This window comes from Lampetra fluviatilis, chromosome 2 (genome assembly GCF_964198595.1).
Source record: "Lampetra fluviatilis chromosome 2, kcLamFluv1.1, whole genome shotgun sequence".
Taxonomy (NCBI): Eukaryota; Metazoa; Chordata; class Hyperoartia; order Petromyzontiformes; family Petromyzontidae; genus Lampetra; species Lampetra fluviatilis.
In genome coordinates, this window is record NC_136276.1 from 22,262,370 (window position 1) to 22,284,769 (window position 22,400).

Consider the following 22,400-nt stretch of genomic DNA (forward strand, 5'->3'; position numbering starts at 1 on the left):
AGAGAACGGTCTACACGAGCTGAGTAATGTATAGTGTGTAGCCAGCGAGAGAGAACGGTCTACACGAGCTGAGTAATGTATAGTGTGTAGCCAGCGAGAGAGAACGGTCTACACGAGCTGAGTAATGTATAGTGTGTAGCCAGCGAGAGAGAACGGTCTGCACGAGCCGAGTATGCATACGGTGTAGCCAGAGAGAGAGAAGGGTCTACACGAGCCGAGTATGCATACGGTGTAGCCAGGGAGAGAGAGGCAAAGTCTACACGAGGCGAGTGGAGAGTGTAGCAGAGGCGCAGAGTCTACACGAGGCGAGAGAGGAGTGTAGCCGAGGCGCGGAGTCTACACGAGGCACAGAGAGCCAGCAGCACAGAATCCAGAGTCAAGAGAAGCGCATTGTGAAGAAGAGAGGCCACGCGTTGTATTGTTACAAGTCAAGATTTAATAAAAGAAGTGTGTTCCCGTCAAGGAGTCTCCTGCCGTCATTTTCCAATACTTCACTAGTACAGCACACTGGTGTGTTGGAGAGAACATCCACAACATTTAAAATCTGAATACGACGTTTCACCAGTAATTACAACTAGCTTCATCAGGCAACAACCAGATTTGTGGAAACATTTTTAATGATTGCTCATCACGTAGCTCTCGGTTAATATGCTGTTATTCTGTGATTGTTACACGAGTGTGGTAATACCTCCACTGATTGCTAATAATCGTAAACGCAGAACATACCAGAGACATGTCACAATGAATTTCCCATTATTAGCTCGAACTGAAGTATATTCCAGGTCTCGCTTTACAATAGACACATGGGAGTTGCCAATCAACAACCGATTGGAAATGGTATCGTGGATTACAGGATGGGTGAATAGCTTCCTGTGATGACTATAAACAAAGGGCACGAATCTAGTTTGAACCACATCTACGGGGAGGGTTTACTCACAACTCACACTTTACTTATAATTTAGCAAACTTTGGAAAAACGTTAATCAACCAGGCTATGCGTTAACTGTGTGTTAACCGACCCTCTTGCGTTGCATTACATTATACTTCTTAATTTTACTAAATTTGCTTTCTCAAACTTTTGATTTTCTTGCTCTAAACCATTGTCTCTCCTCCGGCCACTGTGGTCCGGAATTCCACACTGCTCCCTCCTTGTCCCCTCGTTTGTCCGCCTCCCCAGTCCTCTCTCTGCCCCGGCCCCTCCCCCCCTCTCTCTATTTAAGGCCTCGGCACAGAGTCGTTGTCCTTCTGTTTGTCTTGGTGTGTGTCTCGCTCGGTGTGTCTTTGTGTGTGTCTCTCTGCATGTGTGTCTGCCTATGTTGTTTCCGTCTCTGTGTTTTATCATTCATTCTTACCTGATGATGGTTGCTTGTGTTGGAACCGAAACGTCGTATTCTATTATTTAATTTTATACGTGACTTTACCGAAAAAACCAAAGAGTAAAGGGCACTGTGTTTCTCATTTCTAGCATTTTGTGTGTGTATTGGTAAACAATTAAGGCTGACAGCATAAAAATCCCAGAGTGGACCAACGAAGAGCCTGACAAAGTGAATCACAATATCTATTTACACTGGATGAATACATTGAGCTAAAACACTCTTTTTTTACAGCTGTCCAGTTGGCAAAACATGACCACTGTGGTTGCGTTGGCAGAGTTCTCCGATGTATTCTCGGTTCGTACTGCATGTTTTTCGGCACAGTGTCCGACGTTTCATTGGACGTGCTGGGAGTTTATTCATCTGTGTGCACGGCAAGTACGTGATACTGTAATACAAATAGTCTCTGTTGCGAAGCGTGGTAAAACATTCACTTCTGTTATTAATGTATCCACGGTAAATACTCAACAACGTTCTCCAAGCTTTTCAAGCGAGCCAGGAATATGAATTCTGTACGTGCATGTGGCCAGTGTCTTTACTTGATGACCGCTGTTGACTTTTCCCTAAGTGGTCCTGACCAGCTGGGCCCTTATTCCACCGGTCCCAAGGGAATGATGGGTTTGGTCTAACGTGAATAATTACTGGAACTCACAACATTTTCCGATCCTGACCTCACTCCTGCGCAAACTGAGCCGCACCAGATACGAGACAGCTGCTGATCGCCACTTGTTTATTTAATTGCAGATGTGCAGGTTTTCAATGAAATTTCGTTTTTAATTATTTTCTTGCTCATCTTGGTTATTGTGTTTTGAATTAGAGATTTCAAGAATAGACACAGGGCCGAACATCTGGAGCTCTTTACGGCATGGTTACAATATCCCAAATGTCACGAGGGGAGAACACGATGCCAGAAATGGTACAGGCTTTGTTAAACAGCATGCAAACTAACCCTTGCCAATGAAAGCAAAAACTGCAATGCACACAATTCAACATGTACTGTATGCATCACAAACCTTTTACAAACTTGGATTTGTGTTACTTTAGTTTCCCGTTTCAACATCATTCCTGTACAATATGCTTAATAAACGTGTTTAAAAAAACAAAAATTTCGTGTATACATTTTTCTAAATGCTGTCGTATGTGTTATTATAAACACGTGAGTGCGAGCCTCGAAATGCTCAAGAGGGAAAACGTATTACTGGTAGGAACGAAGTGGACCAGCCTACAATAGATGATATCGTCCGTCCGTCCGTGTAGCAACATCGCCCCCTACTGAAAACACTTGGCATGACCCTACAAAAACCTTTAGACTCAGTGACACTTTCCTGGCTAAACAAGTGTAACATTCCCTTATAATTCCCTGAGATAGCTTTTAATTAAAAAATTAAATTACAAATTCACTCACAGCGGCCTTCCTGGCTAAACAAGTGTAACATTCCCTTATAATTCCCTGAGATAGCTTTTAATTAAAACATTTAAATAACAAATTCACTCACAGCGGCCAAAAGCCTACAGCTACGCCTAAAGCCTAGAACTAGGCCTCAAACTCTCCCTTCGTATCGTACCCCCGCGTGTGTGAAAGGGAGTTAATGTTTAACAATGTTACATTCCCTCATGTTTTTAAATAGAAACATTTACATTTAAAGCTTTTACATTAATAATTAAAACATTTAAATTAAACATTAATAATTAAAACATTTAAATTAAACATTAACTCACAGCGCCCTAAAGCCTACAGCTAGGCCTAAAGCCTAGAACTAGGCGTCAAACTCTCCCTTCGTATCGTACCCCCGTGTGTGTGAAAGGGAGTTAATGTTTAACAATGTTACATTCCCTGGTGTTTTTTTAATAGAAACATTTACATTTAAAGCTTTTACATGTATAATTAAAACATTTAAATTAAAAATTTACTCACAGCGGCCTAAAGCCTACAGCTAGGCCTAAAGCCTAGAACTAGGCCTCAACCTCTCCCTTCGTATCGTCCGATTAGGTGTAGCAACATCGCCCCCTACTGCAAACACTTGGCAGGACCCTACAAAAACCTTTCGACTCAGTGGGGCTTTCCTGGCTAAACAAGTGTCATAATACATTATGTTTATATTCTTTGGTTATTCGTTCCTACCAGCCCACCCCGCAGGGTCCTGTTTATTGACTGAGGTGACTACGTACGTCTAAACAGGAACAGCGTCGACTTGATGTGGTAATACCGGCCAAGCGAAGAGCACGGCTTGATGCTAGTGGCGCTCTGGCATGGGGCCCTGCACCACCAGATGTCCCTCGTGCCTAGCCAAGTTATATTTACACATTCTTAACTAAACTATTTTTTTTATTTTACCAGCTAAGACCCACTGAGCTATATAGCTCTTTTTATCAGTAGCGACCTGGCCACATATGGTAGCTCAATGAAGTGGCTTATCAAGTGGAAATTTATAGCAGGCAAATACTCAATACGAATGTGCATTCTAAAGTGGAGGGACAAACCTGGGGCCTGGAGAAAAATCCACGCGACCACAGGGAGAGAGACATGCAAACTCCAAATATACAGGCGTTTAGGATCGGGATCAAACCTACGACCTCCTGCAGTTAACATCTCGCCACCGTGGCGCCAGAACATCCCCCTGACCCTCATTAGATGGTGAGTATCTCGTATCTGGTCACAGTCCCATTCGGTGAACAGTGTTTGGTGAGTGTTGAGAGTCGTCAACAGAGGCATGGTGGTGCCGATGGTGGAAAAAACAGTAAGGGGAGAAAAGTTGAAAGTCGGGGACTGAGCTGATGGGGAAGATAATCCCGTCTGTAGGACGGGCTTGCACTCTAGTTATTTCAAAATTTCCCAGCTACAGTGGTACCCCGGAGATCGAACTTAATTCGTTCCAGAAGGCAATTCGAACACCGATTTGTTCGAACACCGAATGCATTTTTCTCATAAAAATTAATGTAAATGACATTAATTGGTTCCAGACACAAGAAATATCATTATAAAGCATTTTTACACAAAGTTTACAGTAATTACATGCATAAAATCATACAAAAAAACAAGCAACACAATAAATAAATTGAATAAATGAATAACTATATGGAATAAATGAAATAAATTAACATTGAACTTCACTTTACCTGTAGTAAGGAGAGTTGATGGCTTGAGTGGAAGGTGGTGAGGAGGAGGTGGTGGTGTTATTGTTTGGAAGGGGAGTTCCCTTAGTCTGGGCAAGCGTCATGCATTCTGGCCATACGCGTCTCAGCCGTACAGGTTCTTTCAAGTCGCGATTGCCTGTTCGACCTCCGAATTTCGTTCGGTTTCCAGGGCAAAAAATGTTGGGAAATATCGTTCGAACACCGATTTGTTCGAGTTCTGGTGCGTTCGATCTCCGAGGTTCTACTGTATTACAAAAACTCATTGTGCTTAGCGGTAAATCACTGCGATGCTGGGTCACCACACCGCCACTCTCCTGGCCTCCCCATCCAAGAGGAGATGGAGCTGAGCGAGCGAGTATGGTGAAGAATTATTATATAACAAGCCGAGAAGCTGGACCATCGAGGGAGACTTGATTTTGTTTCAGGGATTCCAGGACTCCTGGCCGGATTCATACAGAGTTGCGTATTTGACGCTTTTTCACATTTTTCGGCACATGCGAGGAATTACATCAGAAGGGTATGACCACACTTCTCCAGCACCAGTCACTTCGGGCGAGCGAAGGAAGTTACTCAATGACAGCACGGGTTTGGCTATCACTCACACTGATGTTAGCCATGGCAAACGAACACAGGTCACTGGGTTATGTGCGTGTCGATATATAGTACGTGCCATACGTGTAAATGTGTGTCGAAGAACCATATACAATATAGGGACTCCTCTACTTACAAGCGCTCGACTTACGAACTTTCAGAGATACGAACAAACCTGTCTGTATGTCCAGTTGCCTGTTTGGACTGAGAGTCGTACGTTTAACTGTCGCGCAATAGATGGCGGTGGTTGTTCGATATCATTACCGAGCATTGCCAGCATTTCTACCTGGGCTGCCGCCATTTTATGTTATTGTGTTGTCGCTGTGCGGTTCACTATGACGTTCTCTCTGCTTTTCACGAACATGATCAACCCCCATCATGCTTAAGGGTGGTGAAAGTGTTAAGGGTGGTAGTAAGAAGAGGCACAGTATTACGATGGAAACTAAGTGGACATTATAAAGATATGTGACAGAGGTGAGAAAATGATAAACATTGCGCGAGCTTTTGGGATAAATAGTTCGACTGTTGGGATTTTTTTTTTAAAGGATACAAGTTCATGTATGGAGAAAAGAAGAGAGCAACTGTGCAGACATCTCTTGCTAAGTGTTTCAAAAGAATAGAGAGGAAACACGAGCACCAAAGAGAATTAGCATCTACATGTGCAGAACGTGAAGAACCAGCGGCATCTCCATCTGCAGAACATGAAGAACAAGGGGGATCTAGATCTGCAGAACATGAAGAACAAGGGGCATCTAGATCTGCAGGACAACTTTTAAAGCTATTCCCCGTGTTTAGTGTACATGCCGTACAACATGGGGAGCGGTGGCATAGTGGTTAACGTACTGGTGACTTGAGTTCGGTTCCCGGTCACAGCTAATATTGGTGAAAAATATCTGAACCGGTCCTAGGGCTCCCCTAGGTCGACTCGGCCTTTAATGAGTACTTATATCTTTGCCTTGTGTCTCTGTATCTCCTTGTGTCTCTGTATCTCATAGTGTCTCTGGATCTCCGTCTGTCTGTGTCTCTCCTTGTGTCTCTGTATCTCCGTGTGTCTCTGTATCTCATAGTGTCTCTGTCTCTCCTTGTGTCTCTGGATCTCATTGTGTCTCTGTCTCTCCTTGTGTCTCTGTATCTCCTTGTGTCTCCTGGTGTATGCCGGTGTTGCGAGACACTGCGATGAAAATATATACAGTATTTTTTTAAATTGCCGCACTGCGAAAGTCTTAACATTCTGAAGAACTTGCGGATTTCCGCCCTTGCAGAATTTATGAGCCGTTACAGACTGTGGGGGCGTTGTGAACTTCAGTTTATCTACTCATCAGTGCTCACAAAGCAACTGTTGTTGATGAGGCCTGTGTGTGTAAAAATCAATCTGAAACAGGTTCCACTCCACATCTAAAAAAAACATTACAGTGAAATGTAAACATTACGGCGAGGCTACATCCAATTTCTCAGCAATAATCATTGGGCGCGTTATTTATTGTCTTTACTCATACAGTCGAAGACAAGTCGCTGAAATATAGCTAATGTATGACAGCTGTGGCATACAGTTAGTTATTCATTTTTCGATTTAAAGCTGTCGTGACTGCAGGGATTCATCTTCTTTGTTCTTTCGGTAAAGTCAAGTAGAAGGGAAATAATAAAATAACAAAAATAAAACATAATAAAATACAATTCTCGCGAAGTTTCGGCTACAACGCAAGCAGCCGTCCTCAGGTGAAGAACAGGTCTGTCTCAGTGTTTTATTATTATTTTATTATTTCCCTTCTACGTGACTTTATCGAATGAACCAAGAAGATAGTTATTCATTGTGACAAACACACCATTACAGGAGATAATACATTCATATCTGCGGTCCAAGATGCCGCCACGGCTTAAAGGGCCATGAAATATAAAACGAGTCATTCTTATGTTATGTTGAAACACTCACAATGTATGGAAGGGAGTTTTCCCTTTGGAATGGGCTGCTTTGGGAATTCAGCAGCAATGGTTTCACATTTTTAAAAATTGGCAGGACCGTGTCTTGCAAGGCCAATAAAACCCACTGCCAGATGTGTAGAACCAAGTTGATGTAAACATCCGTAAAGAGATGTTATTTTACAGTTTTTAGCATCATAACAAACTGAAAAACTGTAAATAATTATCAAAGCATATGTGCAGTGTAAGTGCATGGCAATTTTTTGAACATGCAACTTGATAAATAACACGTGGAACGTTCAATTAGTTGCACACAGGTTCGAAAATACCGCTTAATTGGGTTTGGGGAAACGTGACTCTGACCCACTGTCTCTGTATCTCCTTGTATCTCTATATCTCCGTGTGTCTCTGTATCTCAGTGTCTCTGTATCTCCGTGTGTCTCTTTATCTCCTTGTATTTCTGTATCTCAGTGTCTCTGTCTCTCCTTGTGTCTCTGTATCTCCGTCTGTCTCTTTATCTCCTTGTATCTCTGTATCTGAGTGTCTCTGTATATCCGTGTGTCTCTGTATCTCCGTGTGTCTCTGTATCTCCGTGTGTCTCTGTATCTCTGTGTGTCTCTGTATCTCCTTGTGCCTCGAAACGTCGTGATCTATTATTATTTTCTACGTGACTTTACCGAAAGAACCAAAGAGTTTGAATCAGAATGTTAATAATTATTTAGACTGGAAGAATCCGATGAGCAAAAAAGCTCTATTTTCACAAATGTCCAGTAGGAGCAGGTCAGAAAGTTGCAACAACAAACAATACAAAAACACGATAGGAGTGGAAAGTAAAGGAAAGCTAAGGCACTACATCTAAATATAAATAAATAAAGCATAGGAGTACACATTGCACAAGTACATAAATTCCTGGCGATTTTTCAAGACCAAATGCAATCTTGGGCACGGCAGCAAAACAACAGCAGTCTCAGACCACGCCAAGACAACGACACACAGTCCCTCAATAAAATAGCACATCAAAATTCAACTATCGATATACGGATCAAAGTCACACATCACATTTGCAAAAGCGGTTGTATCCAGGACTCGTCTTCTGCTTCAGAATATTTTTTTGGAAACAACGGTCGTTCCAAAACGTTTGGGCTGCAATGGCAAAGGGCTTTGTTGCCTATTCCTATTCCTGTCGTTTGGCCGGCCGAGTCGCCATTGAAAATTACCACCATGGGAAATAAACTTCCGATTCAGATCTTGGTTCTTTCGGTAAAGTCACGTAGAAGGGAAATATCGAAATTTTACTTCTTTCAGTTGAATACATAGGCTTTCGCGAACAATATTATCTATATCTTTTTTTTTGGGTTAGGTCGCGTAGATATAAATGTGTCGTTAAACCTGTCACCACCCGACACAGCCAATTAGTAAGTCTTGTCACGTAAACAAAACATGCCAATTTGTTACTTGTTCAGTACACCGGTGTGGTGGAGAGTAAACCCACAACATTCACAAATTCGAGTACCGTGACGTTTCACAGGTAATTACCACAATCATCATCATTTGCATGTGGCTTGCAGAATGGATGCGCTGCAGGACCAGGACAGAGTAGTAAGACACAGGGCAAGCTGACCCAGCTAAAAGCTGCTTATGGCAATCACCCAAATATTTTAAATGCACTTCAGGAAATGCTGATCGTTATTTTGCATTGGCTGTGCGCTGTGAAAGACACACAAGGCTGTCTACACATTTTTGCGTCTTGTTTGAAAACATCTTCCAGCTTGGCTATGATTGGCACGAAAGAAGTTCAATGTACTTATGTACATATATTATCGTGTTGTATTTGTTTGCATCATCATTTGTTTGCAGTTACTGACTGGGACAAAGGAAGTTCATGAAACACACAAGATTGTTTATTCTTAGTGGGGGTTTTATATGTTGTAAAATAAGTGTGCATGAAACAAATGTAAGTATGTTAACAATATGGCTAGATTATTATTTCAGTTCTTCTGCCATGTACACAACAAAAAAGTTGTCAGTACAGGCCCGGGCAGCCTAGACATGAATTTAAAAAGTTGAATGTGCATATGCATAATTCAGATACCACAAACACTACAACAATCACTACTTAAATTGCAATTTCATTGCATTCAAATATTAACTATTGCACATTTAGTAAAAAAAAAGTGCGTTTGGGTTGTAGCTCGTGTTACCGTGGGTGACAGTGGGTACACTTCTCACCTTCAAGCCTCTTGGGCCTGGTTTTCCGGGATCTCCACCGACTCCAGGCACCCCAGGAACACCCTTGCATTGACACGACACGGACACGTGCACATAAGCCACTTGCGAACGTGCGCCTTAGCAATAGAAATGTCAGTTAAACAATCTCAACATCTGCAATAACATTTACATTATAAAATATAACTAACACGTGTATATGCATTTGATATAGTCGATGTTGCGAAAACGCTACATACTGTGACTACGATACAGCTCACGAGGCGGGCGTCACAGAATAGCATTCTTACTGGCACATTGGGCTTCCAGGCATTGCTCATTTGCCTTTCGTGTCCACATATCAATTGTCAAAAATGTCTAAACTTAATGCCACCCGGCTACGGTAGAAGAAAAACACAGCAAGAATAACCACGACACCGACTTCGATATTTTTTTGCCATTATTTCATAATGTAAACATATCACTCAATCTAATATAAACACATATTTACATGAATAACTATAATCACACATCACAGTAACAAGTACATAACTGTTCTTCAATGCCTCGTATGGGTGTTGCGAGTTATTAACCTAACACGTCCACCGGGAGCCGTGTAAGACTGCGAATGTGTCTGGGATGATTGGCAAGCGTAGCGGCGATACGCACATTGGGACCACGGAATCCGGGATCCCCTCTCTTGCCAGGAGGTCCAGAATTACCCTGGGCTCCCTGCAAAGAGAAGACAATTTTACACATGAAATACTCACTTGGATTGTTGGCTGCCCTTCACATTTTTGACGTCGCCTCCCTTGTTAATACGAGCTTTGAGTTTAATTCACAGTTTTGCGACCATCCCCGGTGCAAATGCAGTGTTCATCCAGTTAACTAAGAATAATGCTTCTAAGAATTTTTCACGTTCAAGGAGCAAGTTTCACTCTCGATATATCTCGTTTCAAACTCAGCTGGTCCCTGATTTTTCGAGCAGTCTGTGTGTTTTGCCGATAGACTTGACACCATTGCAATGGAAACGTGTCACTGAATTCCACTACTACACATAAATGTAAACTTTTATCACTACTAAACTCACCACAAAAAGTGCAGTGCTTATATCTTAGATATACAACCGAGGCTATGTCCTGAGCTGTCACGCATAGATTTGAAGCTTCTTTACAATGAATAAAACAAATCATTCGGTGATGCTGCTGCATTGACGGTGATGCACAAGCACAATTAGCAAAACAAACCCCTCACATTCATCAACAACAACACTGTGGCCTTAAAAGGAAAAGTAAATACGAAGGTGACATTCTGGGCAATGGCCCTCTTTCACAGTACATAGAGAGTGAGAGAGACGCCACAGCGGTGTCGAGTGGAAAAGAGATGGAGACAGCCCTTTATATATTCTTAGCCACGGCTCGGTTCATGCTAGGTTTTGGCTCAAATGAGCCATGGCTCAGAACCACCGTGGCGCTTAACTCGAGCCAGCTCAGGGCAAGGTCCCAGCCGCGCTCAGGATTCCCAGGAGGCTGAGCCAGGCAATGGCCGGGCCGCTCGCTCGTGCGACTTTGAAACCACCGAGCGTCTCAAGCCTGAGCTGAGGCTGAGCGTTGGGAGGCCGAGCCAGAGCTGAGCTGTCACTGAGAACACTGCTCCTAAGCTAAATGCCTGACTTTCAAAACAAGTTGCTATCCCACACCTCCATCATTGCAATCAACTCTTCACTCTGTGATAGAAAAGGTAGCCCACTATTGAGAATTCCCCCCCCCCCCCGCCTCTCACCTCACCGATGCCAACCGTGTCCCATAGTCCCAGGATAACCCTTCTCAACTCTGTCTTCAATTCATCGCGTTTTGATTATTCACACACCCAAGGGTGCAAGCTAACCAATTGCATTTGTCTACATCGCTGATGTGGATGGAGTTGCGCTGTCATTTGTTTTAATATTAACCTTCAATATTTGTTTTCATTAGTTGAACAAATACATATATATAACACATATGCATTCAGAATAATTTCCAAAAAACAGCACATCACCATCACCAGACGACCATGTGGCATGCTGGTCCATCCTACCAATTGCAGGGTTTTGTGTGTCTTTTCAGTGTTTTCCCCTCCCAGACAGCCTTTTTGTCGAACCCCAAGTTCTGTCTAACTCCTAATTCTATCTAACTCCTAATTCTGTCTAACCCCCAATCCTGTCTCACCCCAAAATCTGTCTAACCAATAATTCTGACTAACCTATCATGTTGTCTAACCCCCAATTAAGGTCCAACCCCTAATTATGGCTTACTCGAGTCCAGCTACGAGAAGATTTTTGTTTGAAGATTTTTTTTTATTGGATGGTTCATCTGCTGTTTGCTCAAGAAGATACCAAGATAATGCGATATTAACCTATGTAACATATGCATGCTTACCACGAGAGTGCTTCAAGAGAAAGGTCGTGTCGTTTTTTTCTATGCCTCCATTGAGGAATAGCAAAAGTCCTCCGTTGAAGAACAGCAAACTTACACAAACTCTGTTTAACACGTAGGCTTTGACGACCAATTTTATTTATAATCACGGTTTTTAATGGGTTCGATCGCTTAAATATAAATGTGTTCTTAACCCACTACCACCTGACAGTCAATTCATTATAATTTGATTGTAAATGTTGTAGGTTTACTCTCCAACACATCGGTTTGCTGAACTAGTAACTAATTGGCAAGTTTTGTTGACGCGATAAATCTTACTAATTGGCTCTCTCCTGAAGCCCTCTCGTGGCTAGCAGACCTTGACATTGGCATTTAGCTCCTGGTTATATTGCCATAGGCAAGAATATAACATCATGTAAAGGGTAAGTGCATGGGTGCTGGAGTATACACGAGTCCAGGGAGTAGTTGTTTCCGGGTAGAAGCTGCGTACTACAAGAAAGGATGGTGCATTGCACAGGAGCAGTGGCATTACCTGCATGCCGACAGTTCCCCTCATGCCCGGCAAGCCTGCTCCTCCCTGATCCCCACGCCCGCCCTGCAGCGCACAGAAATTCATTGCGAAGTCTACGTGTGGGTTTCTGAAAAGATGGCACGCTCGTTGAAATATTATTGCGGGAAATGCAGCGATTTAATTATTTAAATATTAATTTCCAGCGTTTGTGACAATCCACTGTTGGATCAAGGCCTTCTCGGTCCTTTCAGTCGTGGGGCCTGTTTGATCATAAATAGTCACAGGAGATGGCCACACAACCCAATATAGGGCCATAGAGCTTGGGCAAATGTTGGCACCAGTGGCAAGATGTTCTACCTTGCCTTGTATACAGGTCGCGTGCATTTTTCCCTGGGTCCTCCGGATTTTTCCCTCCGCATTTATAAACATGTGTTTAGAGTATTTGGCTGCTATAAATTCCACATAACCCAATAGGTTGAGCTGTCATTTGTGTCCAGGTCGCTTCTGGAAAAAAGCTCTGAAGCTCAGTGGGCCTTACCTGGTAACGTACACATTTTAAAACAGTATTGGCTGCCTTACACCTCTGAATCATTCTCGCTCTCTGTGAAAGTGACCATTACAATTTGCGAATTAAAATGATCATACTTCACCACACTGGTCAGTGAGTTCGTGAAGGCAGGGGGAGTGGGGAAGGGGTAGCGAGACCCCCTTGAGACATTCACTCTGCAACCGGTGTCGGGATGTAACGCATCTCCCACGCAAAGGTCAGGGGTCAGTCGTGTAATTTAATCGTCGTAATTAAAGCGCACTATAAAAACTCTGATATGAATAGATAAGTGAATGGTAATTATTTTATACTGCAGCATTCGTGCAAGCTGAATCTTAAAAACGGTGAATATCGCAAACCCACGTTCGCGTAGAAAAATGGTCCCAAGACGCACGACAACGACGCAACACGAGCACGGGCGAGGGTACGGAGGTGAACGCAACCCCAACCACGCTGGGTGACTGTACAACGTTTAAGCTCCTGACATCAGCGAATGTCCACAGAATAATAATATCGTAATAGCAGCATGTGAATGGTAACGAATACTCGCTTTACCTTTTCTCCTGGTGGACCCCGCATTCCTTTTAGACCCTGAATAAAACATTGACATTTTATTATAACATATTACCTGAAAAATATTTAATGTGGTAAACTTCTTGAATATAAATAGCATATTCATGTTTAGAAATTGTCTGCACACAAAGTGTATATTCCACAACGCCAATCCTAAATACATTTTAACCCATCACATTGGCAATTATCACCGAAGAAGCTTCTCGAGTGATACTTCCGTGTATAGCCACAAAGGGCCAAAACTAACCCCGCGATAACTAAATTGGTATACAGAGAGAGCAAGCTGCAGCAAGCAACTTTGGTAGCTATTTGGTTTATGCTTTGCATCTTCCTTTAAAATGTGTGTAGCCATTGCAGAGGTGTTACATTGGAGGTGAGATGTTGAAGATAATATAGGATATTGTGGGTTCAGGAGCTTGTGAGAAAAAGTTCAAGAAATATCATAATTAAGAGGATGTTTTTGATGGACTGCATAAACCACTTCGGAAGATTTGGGGGTTAGACAACTCTGGTGACATGTTTGAAATTGAAAGTTATACAAAAAACAATTATACATGGACAGTGTTGTGGCATGAAGACGTGTCACTCACTACGGATGCAGCATCACCGGGTTGTCCATCTGATCCATTCTTGCCAATATCACCCTGCGCATGCATTCACAGTGCAACTCAACGTAAGAAACATCGGATGGGGCGCCGACACGGCCCAGCGGTGGCGCACTCACCCACTTGCTGTTCGTGGTTGAAATCCGGCAGGCCGCCCTGGTCACTACTTTGGTGCGGCTTAACCGTAAAATATGTGCCGTCTGCTCTACGGCGGACGTAAAAAATCCTGTAACGTCATTGGAAAGAGTAGGCCATCGTGTTCCAGGGCCAAGTTCAAACTTTGAAAATTACACCGCACATTACTCGGTTAGGATCATGCAGAGCAATTATCGCCTCCCCGCTGCTGGCAAACTGATGCCCCAGTCACCCTGTGCCCACAGGGACAGCTGCCCATGAGATGAGATGCAAGTCACTTATCTTGAGTAAAATGCCAAGAGGTGAACAGGTACCATTATCATAAATTAACTCTAATAAAAATAAATGTTCTTACCTGAGGTCCCGGGTATCCGATCTCACCGTTTGGACCTTGCTTATTGTTCGCCACTCCAGGCTCACCCTACGGACACCAAAATCCCGGAGGGAAAAATAAACATTCCCGCCACCGCCGCTCCCGAGTGACGGCGCACCTTGCAGTGCTCAGGGTGCACTGCAGAACCTGGGGGCTCTCAGCAAGGTGACGGTCAGGGACAAACGCCAACTTTATTTTTCACATCTGTGATTCTGTAACTTGCTCATGCTTATCTCATCTTCCAATTTAATATTTATAGAGCACCCTTAACTCATAGCGCTTAATAACAAAGTATAAAAGCGAAAACAAAAATCTAGTGATTTTTATGACAAGGGCAGTGCAAGGGCCTAGGAATGAGTATCCGTAACAGAGGGCACGTGGGGTCATGAAAGGGCTATAGGGGAGGGATGGGATGGAGTGGAGGGGCGAGGGCAGGGAAGAGGAAGGGAATGGGTGATGGAGAAGAGGTGACGCTTAAAGAGAGGTATGGAAGGAGGTTAAGGAGGGGGACTGCTTCATGTACAGGTTAGTTTTGAGTCTATGGACAGTGTTGCATCCATGGGCAGTGTTGAGTCTATGGGCTGTGTTGAGTCTATAGGCAGTATTGAGTCTATGGGCAGTGTTGAGTATATGGACGGTGTTGAGTCTACAGGCAGTTTTGAGTCTATAAGCAGTGTTGAGTCTATGGGTAATGTGAGTCCATGGGCAATGTGAGTCTATGGGCAGTGTTAGTCTATGGGCAGTGTGTGTCTATGGGCAGTGTTGAGTCTGTGGGCAGTGTTTTCCTCACGGCATCTCCTCGGAATCCCGGGTGACCCCGCACTCCATCATCCCCTGTAGGTCCTTGTGAACCCTGCGGTGGGGATAGGGAAGCGGAGACGACATTGCCACATTTACTGACTGGCAAAATCCATTCAATGATAAAAAACGGACCATTCAATAACGTGTAGGGTAATCTCGATGTCGTGGAAATGAGATGGCAGCATTGTCTTACCGCTCCTCCCATACTGCCTTTGATTCCAGGAACTCCAGGGAACCCTCGCTCCCCCTGAAAACGTGCAACGTGGAGGTCTCGTTATGCATAGGCAGGAGGGGGGCCCACCACAGTGACGAATGACAGAGCCATAAATAAAGAGCGACTCTGTTAGCTACGTAGCTTAGCTGTGAGTCTCTGGGTGAGAAGAAGTTTATTTTGAAATGTTAGGATCATGGCAAGGTGCGCTCTGTTGGCATCATACAACATCGCGCCTGAGTGTTCTAATCCAGTGATTTCACAAGGATGCTCCTGCCTTGGATTGTAAATGCAGGTCTAAGGCATTAATGCATGAGCTATGTTTGTATGTAGTCGAGGGTCGCTGTAACCCTCTTAAAAGGAAATCCAGTCAGAGCAAAAGATGTGATAATGAATTGCTATTAAGCCGATTTTTATATTCTGTTACTATCCATGTTCCTCATCCGTGCCATATCAGGTAGTCGCGCACTCATTACAAAAAATTAATACTTCCAAGGATAAACCCCGTTGGACATTGTGATGAAACACATGAACGTGCATGATTATTTTATCCTGGCTTCGAGAAAAAATGTCAAGATTCCCATTAAACAGCCTGGGAAACGCAGCTATAAAATAATATCTACGGGACCTTTTTGCTGGTATCCTTTTTTTGTTTGCATGTTTTGCCATTTGTATGTGTGGCTATTTCCAGAAAGGGTAAAGCCGATTACTTTTTTCATAATTTTCATTCTGGCAAAAAGGTCCCATAGATATAACTGCTCGCACTGCCTTTGTATGGTTCACCTTTTGGCATTCTCTGGTCTGACACTGGTGAGACAAGGCAATTAAAAAATGCTCTCTCTGGTATAGGCCAATCAACTTCAAAGACAAAGCATATATCAGAGCATGTCTGTTTGCAAGTTTTTGCCACAAGTATGTGCTGTTAATGCAAATTTGATGCCTTGCAATAGGTGTCTTATTTGGTGTTTGAACATCTTAACACCTCCCGTATTATTGCCAGAAAGGGTAAAGTCTATTCTTGCATACATTTTTACATTTTTCTTCATCGCCACAAGATAATATTGTTGCACCTTCGTTGACTACAGCTCGAGCACGTTCCAGAAACACCTGTAACGGTGCACGTGGTGTGCTGCTCGGACTTACGTCTTGGCCATTAATCCCATCCAATGCATGCTCACCCGATGTTCCCTGTCAAACAAAACAAAGCGGTGAGGTGGACGTTCTTCTTTCACAAAGCCTCTTGCATACAAGTGAGATCGTTTATATTTGTAGATAAAGAGCGTGGCTATTATACTTTTGGGAAAGCCAACTTGCTTGTTTAATCCATTGTTCTTGACTTGCCCATGATTAATTCCATAACATTACTTGCAATTACATTCAAAACGATATACAGTATGTATATGCCATTTCCTGTAGTTTACTATTCTCTTCTGTGAGGAGGCCACTAAACATTCTCTACAATACTGTACGGTACCATATTCTCCGCATTATAAGATGCATCTATTTCCCGTATTTAAAAAAAGAAAATTGGAGGTGCGTCTAAAACCCGGTGTGTGTGTGTGTGAGACCAGCCTTGGTGGGGAGTGGAATTAGTGTAGCGGATAGCGCGCTGCACTACAAACCCAGCGACCAGAGTTCGATTCCTGCTCACAGCCATCACCAGTGACGATTATCTGAACCGGTCCTGGGCCTCCCTTAGGTCGACTCAGCCTTAATTGAGTACCTAGTGCGATGTGTAAAAACACTGCCACTTGGGAGACAAATTCAGCCGGGCGTGATTCTGGCCACCCACCCTCTCATGTGCCGTTCCGGCCTTCATAGGTGCTCGCTAACAGCACTTGCCCCAACAGTCTGGGGTATCTTAGTCTTTGTTGATCAGACTTTAATAACTTTATTTCCTCCACAGAGGTAGTTAAAACATAACATTCTCCAGACTCTTTCTTCCCAGCATCCAATCTATATTTGTATGACTTCGTATTTTATATCCTCCTTTCCGACTTTCCCAGGATTTCTGTCGCATTTTCTGGAATATTATTCTATTCAAAATGACAACAAACGTTGTGATGCGGCTTACCATCCGGAGCATCTTATAATGAAGAGTATATGGTCACATGATTTAAAAAGTGGCATTTGTATTTCCAGCAGATGCTGTGTACCAGCGCTCGGTATCACAGTATCTGTGCAAACATCTTTAACGTGAGACGGGCATTTCTTTTCCCCCAGCAATTCACTTTTTTGACGTGCAATGATTTTTTAAAATTACATTTAAAGTCATTTCGTTGAGGGAGCAGGCAGTGGCAACGTTGTGAAACGGTTGTTAAGAATCTGTAGAATTTATGATATGGTGACAATAACATATTCATATCCTGCATTTAAAATGTAATAGGTACAACGAAGGCTTTCACGACCAATATCATCCATAATAGTTTGTTTGGGGTTAAATCTAACCCAAAAAAATGTATTATAGATAGGTGCAACGAGTTTTATTTGCAAAATACGCTTTAAGATGACAGGGAGGACACGAATAATTGACGTATCGCTTCTTCCCACTTCAAAATACTGTTCAATGACTCCAAGAATATACTCATGAGAACATGATGGGTTTTCGCCATCAACACTGTTATTGATGGTGATCCTTACCAACTGTCCTGATGTCCCCGGTGAACCCTGAAAAATAAACAAGAGGGCATTATTTTACTTCTCCCCACAGGCATTGCCATGGACCGATTATCAAGGGCACCAATTATGCTTCACGGTTGCACATTTCTGCAAGATGTAACATTTCCAAACATAACCTCGCCCCCCGCGTCAGCATAGCAACGGCAGGACACCGCACGAAACATAAAGCTTGTGAATACATACGAACACGATTGTTACCATAACACAACCTCCCCATCGCCACTCAGACTGTAATTATCGCTGAAACTAATCTCAACGCATGGCAAGCCGGTGTTACATAGCAGTGCCGTGCCATGGCTCCGGTGGAGAAAGGTGCCTAGCCCCGTCTCGGTTTTTATATTTCTGTGGCACGGGCAGTTGATGACTGTGAGGGCAATGCTTAATGCACTCATTACACGTGTAATGAGCGACTTCCATGACACATTGTGTAGAGGGTACTCTTCTTTATTCCACGTGCGGCACGGCACAGGCCAACGTCATCGGCTTCCTCTCCAAGTACACACACGGTCGATCACACGACGGGTTCTGCCCGTCCGCTCCCGGTCTCGCCGCTGGCTGACGGCGTGCCGGGGTGGGCGGTGGAGCTCTGCCGGAGATCTGCCGCTTGGCCGAATGACGGAGAGAGATGACGGCGAGCAGCGACGCAGTCCGAACCCAATACTTCACACACCGACCCCGAGTCCTCCTCCGCCTCTGTTTATATTGCCGCAGGCACGGCTGGGCTCCGCCTCCGGCCACGCCCTCTCGTTGAACTTTCTAGCCGGTTCTCGGAGTTTCTAGGCCGGCCCTGCCCTTCACCTTTGGCCTAGATACCTTCCCCTTTGGGGATTGGATAATGTTTATAATGGTGCCTGTCCCCTGCTTCCCTTTACCAACCAGTAGATGTCACTATCTCATTACACACGCACACAGTGCTTGCCACAAATGAACCACAATACCTTGCTGATGTCGTCAAGGAGCATAAACCATCATCTTCGCAGCAGCGGCTTTTGGCTAGCCATAGAAAAAAGATGATCATTGCATTGCGCGCTTTCAGATGCGCTTCAGCGGTCGTCTGGTACGTTCTTCCTTCTGATATTAGGAAGCCACTGGAGCTATACACTTTTAAATAATCTAGATTGAATACTAATTTCTTTAGAACTGCTTTTGTGTTTAGTCTCTTGTCCTTCCCCCGCACCTCCGATTAGCATGGTTGGCTACGTACGGTGCAAAAGAAGTTCAAAATACATACGTACATTCTCAATGGGTGCCGGGCCTGTGCCCAGAAAAGTCCTCCATACAGGCCACACACATTTTTCGGGACAAAACAAACCGAGGGCATCGGCGTGAGGGAAAGTCCACCCGGTCCTCCTCTACCTTTTGACCCCTGACACCTTGGCAGCCCTGGAAGCCCTGGGTTCCATTCAAGCCGACTTGGCCTCTCTCTCCCTGCCAGAGGGAAACAAGAAAGACGTCTTCACACACTCTGTATAATCATCTCACGGCGGGTCAATCCCCTTGCATGACTTATAAAGTATCGAGCAGTCGTGGGTAATGGATTAATTCTCCACGACAACGCAAATTACTGTTGTTATGCATTTTATAATTTTGTGTCGAACTAGGACCCATATCTTAGACAGGGGGCCCTTACCTAAAGCATTTGGCAGTTTACAGCATTGAGTCAATCAAGCTGGTGGAACACTGAATGTCAAAATGAGCCCACAGCTCGCTTTACATTCAACCAACAACGCTGCTGAAATGATGCACTCTCACGAGGCCATGTCAATTGTTAGGCATGTCACCTAACACGCAACGTAGGAAACGTGAACACAACGTAAACCACAACAAAGAATACGTATGTTTTGTCTGGGCCTAGGGGACGTGCGCTTGTGCAGGGCTCACCCTGGTGTCCCGTGGAGTCGGGCCAGTGTATATTTATATATTAGTGATGGTTGAAATAAAAGGAACATTATAACAGAGAAAAGTTGATTGTTTTAAAGGCGAGCTCATGAGCATTTACTCACAGTGGGCCCTTCCTCCCCGGGGTGGCCAGGTAAACCTTTTAGTCCAACGTTGCCCTAGAAAACGACAAGCGATCACGTGTGTTACTAGCGATCACACACACACACACAGGTGGTTCATTTAAATATTGCATTCACAAGGCTGCCAATATCAACGAGACAGTAACGCCACTTAACAGTTCTCCGCAGCAGAGGTTACAGTAAATCAAAGAAAATATGAAAGTCAATCTTGATTTGAAGCTTTCGTGACTGCAGGAATACATACTTTTTGTTTGTTTCGGTGAAGTCATTTTATTTTATTTTATACCTACGTGACTTTACCGAAAGAACCAAAGAGTAAGTCAATGTTCAAATATTTAAGGCAGCAATTTGTGCAGATACATTCCCAAGGTAGGGGCCATTGTTTTCAGAGGAAAATGGTTTCCTTTCCACTTAGTGGTACTCATTTTTAAGTAAGCCCAGATGGTTGATGGGCCGAGTTGAACTCAAAATATTCTAAATGTGAGCTGAGCCCTCTTCCACATCGCCACTCAAATGGAGGGTTAGCGTACAAAGCCAATAGCAGCAGTCACCCATTGTGACAACCAAAAATACAATGCAACGCTCTCTGGAAATGTTCACACCTCCACCGATAAGTGCCTTGGGTTGTTATAAATGACAGTTGAGAGGCATTTGTTGTAAAGATTTTGATTGGTTCAAAAAGGATCATTCAGTAATGAGGTCATGTGTTGAAAGATAAACATTCACCGAAGGGCCATACAAATAACGTGGCACTATTTCCTGTAGATCAGTGCAGTCCGCCACTGCTCACGGAACATTTGTGCAACGGCCCCCAGGTTGTCGGGGTTACAGAGGACAACAACTGAGGAAGGATTCAGCCGATGTGTGGAAAATTTCTGGCAAATACGCGCAATGATCCAATTCACGATTGGCAGATGTGACTTACCATGTTTTTTATTTTACTGGGTAAGGCCCACTGAGCTATGTAGCTCTTTTTCAGAAGCAACCTGGCCACCAATTATAGCTCAACGAAGTGGCTTATCACGTGGAAATGTATAGCAGCCAAATACTCGAAACGCATGTTTCTAAATGTGGAGGGAAAAACCAGAGGACTCGGAGAAAAGTCAAAGCGACCACAGGGGTAACATGCAAACTCCAAACATACAGGCATCAGGGTCGGGATCGAACGCACAACCTCCGGTATACCAGGCGAAGTAGGTAACATCTCGCAGCCGTGGCTTGTTTTTGCGGAGTGCCGAGAGGCTCATTCCACACAGATGCATCTGCAAGTGCTACAAATGTTTATAACATTGTAAATTCAACGTCTTTCTGTGTGATGTTTGTATGCACATAAAACAACCATCTTCTCTAACTGCTTCTGTTCCTTCCTTAAAAGAACCCCCATCTCTTCTCCAGAGTCCATCCTACTACTGCTTCTCCCTGCCCGGCAGCTATGACCAGGCCTACCCCTATCACGACCCCTACCCCAATCCATGCTTTATCACTCGCACCTGTCCTGTCACCATAACTACACCACCACTTTTAATAAAAACTCCACTCTATATTATCTCAACCACTAAAATGTTAGGCACAATTTTACAGTTGTTGTAAAGCGCCTTGGAATAAGGCGCTGCTATATAACTCTATATAACATGAGATGTTGTCCCCTCCTTTGCATGGGCTTACTCCGGGTTCCCTAGGTTTCTCCCATAGCTAAAATAAAAAAAATACAATACGTCACCGGTATTTGCCAAACATCTCCACACTGAAATATTGCCTGCAAATTACTTAATTGGGATGACACACAGCAGCAGCATCGCTCTCTAACGCGCAAATAAAATTTGCAGGAACCTCTTCACAGAGAGTCTTGAGACTCAGTGAGGCTTTCCGGGGTAATCAATCAGATTAATAAATAATACATTTGGTGCGACCATTTCTCAACTTTTGTACAGAAATGTTTAGGTTCCCTCAACTTTCCACCAAATTCTGGAATCGAGGCTCACGCGCACAATGGCGATGTAACTGCCAATATGAAAAGGAATATGAGGACGATATGATGATATTGATGACATCGATCATGATTGTAATGCTTTTGTTGTTGCTATTATACCTTTCCGATTGTGAGACGTCTGCAAGTTGCAGGGCAGGTCCCATTAACTGCTCAACCTTGGAACGCACACGTGGTCAGCACTGTAGCGACACGACCGCAATCTATGATAGCTGGCGCCAAACTGTGCCACACGTCCTCCCGCATGGCCTTTTACTCCAGATTCCGTTCCGATGATGTGCGTGTACATCATCAGAGCTGAATCGGAAGAAAAACTGATGAT

The 22,400-nt window shown here is 43.8% G+C and overlaps 1 protein-coding gene across 3 annotated transcripts in view; it reads right to left on the reverse strand.

Annotated features, from left to right (window-relative positions):
* Positions 1-22,400, reverse strand: part of LOC144944204 (collagen alpha-3(VI) chain-like) — a 135,255-nt gene that overhangs the window by 50,405 nt on the left and 62,450 nt on the right. For all 3 annotated transcript variants that reach the window (XM_078872240.1, XM_078872239.1, XM_078872238.1), the window contains exons 12-23: positions 20,074-20,127; positions 19,427-19,498; positions 18,032-18,058; positions 16,535-16,579; positions 15,374-15,427; positions 15,170-15,232; positions 14,362-14,427; positions 13,857-13,910; positions 13,249-13,284; positions 12,168-12,230; positions 9,891-9,953; positions 9,246-9,308 (exon numbers count right to left, since the gene is read on the reverse strand). In XM_078872240.1, coding sequence (XP_078728366.1) covers positions 9,246-9,308; positions 9,891-9,953; positions 12,168-12,230; positions 13,249-13,284; positions 13,857-13,910; positions 14,362-14,427; positions 15,170-15,232; positions 15,374-15,427; positions 16,535-16,579; positions 18,032-18,058; positions 19,427-19,498; positions 20,074-20,127 — 660 coding nt within the window. The remainder of the gene's footprint in view (positions 1-9,245; positions 9,309-9,890; positions 9,954-12,167; positions 12,231-13,248; positions 13,285-13,856; positions 13,911-14,361; positions 14,428-15,169; positions 15,233-15,373; positions 15,428-16,534; positions 16,580-18,031; positions 18,059-19,426; positions 19,499-20,073; positions 20,128-22,400) is intronic.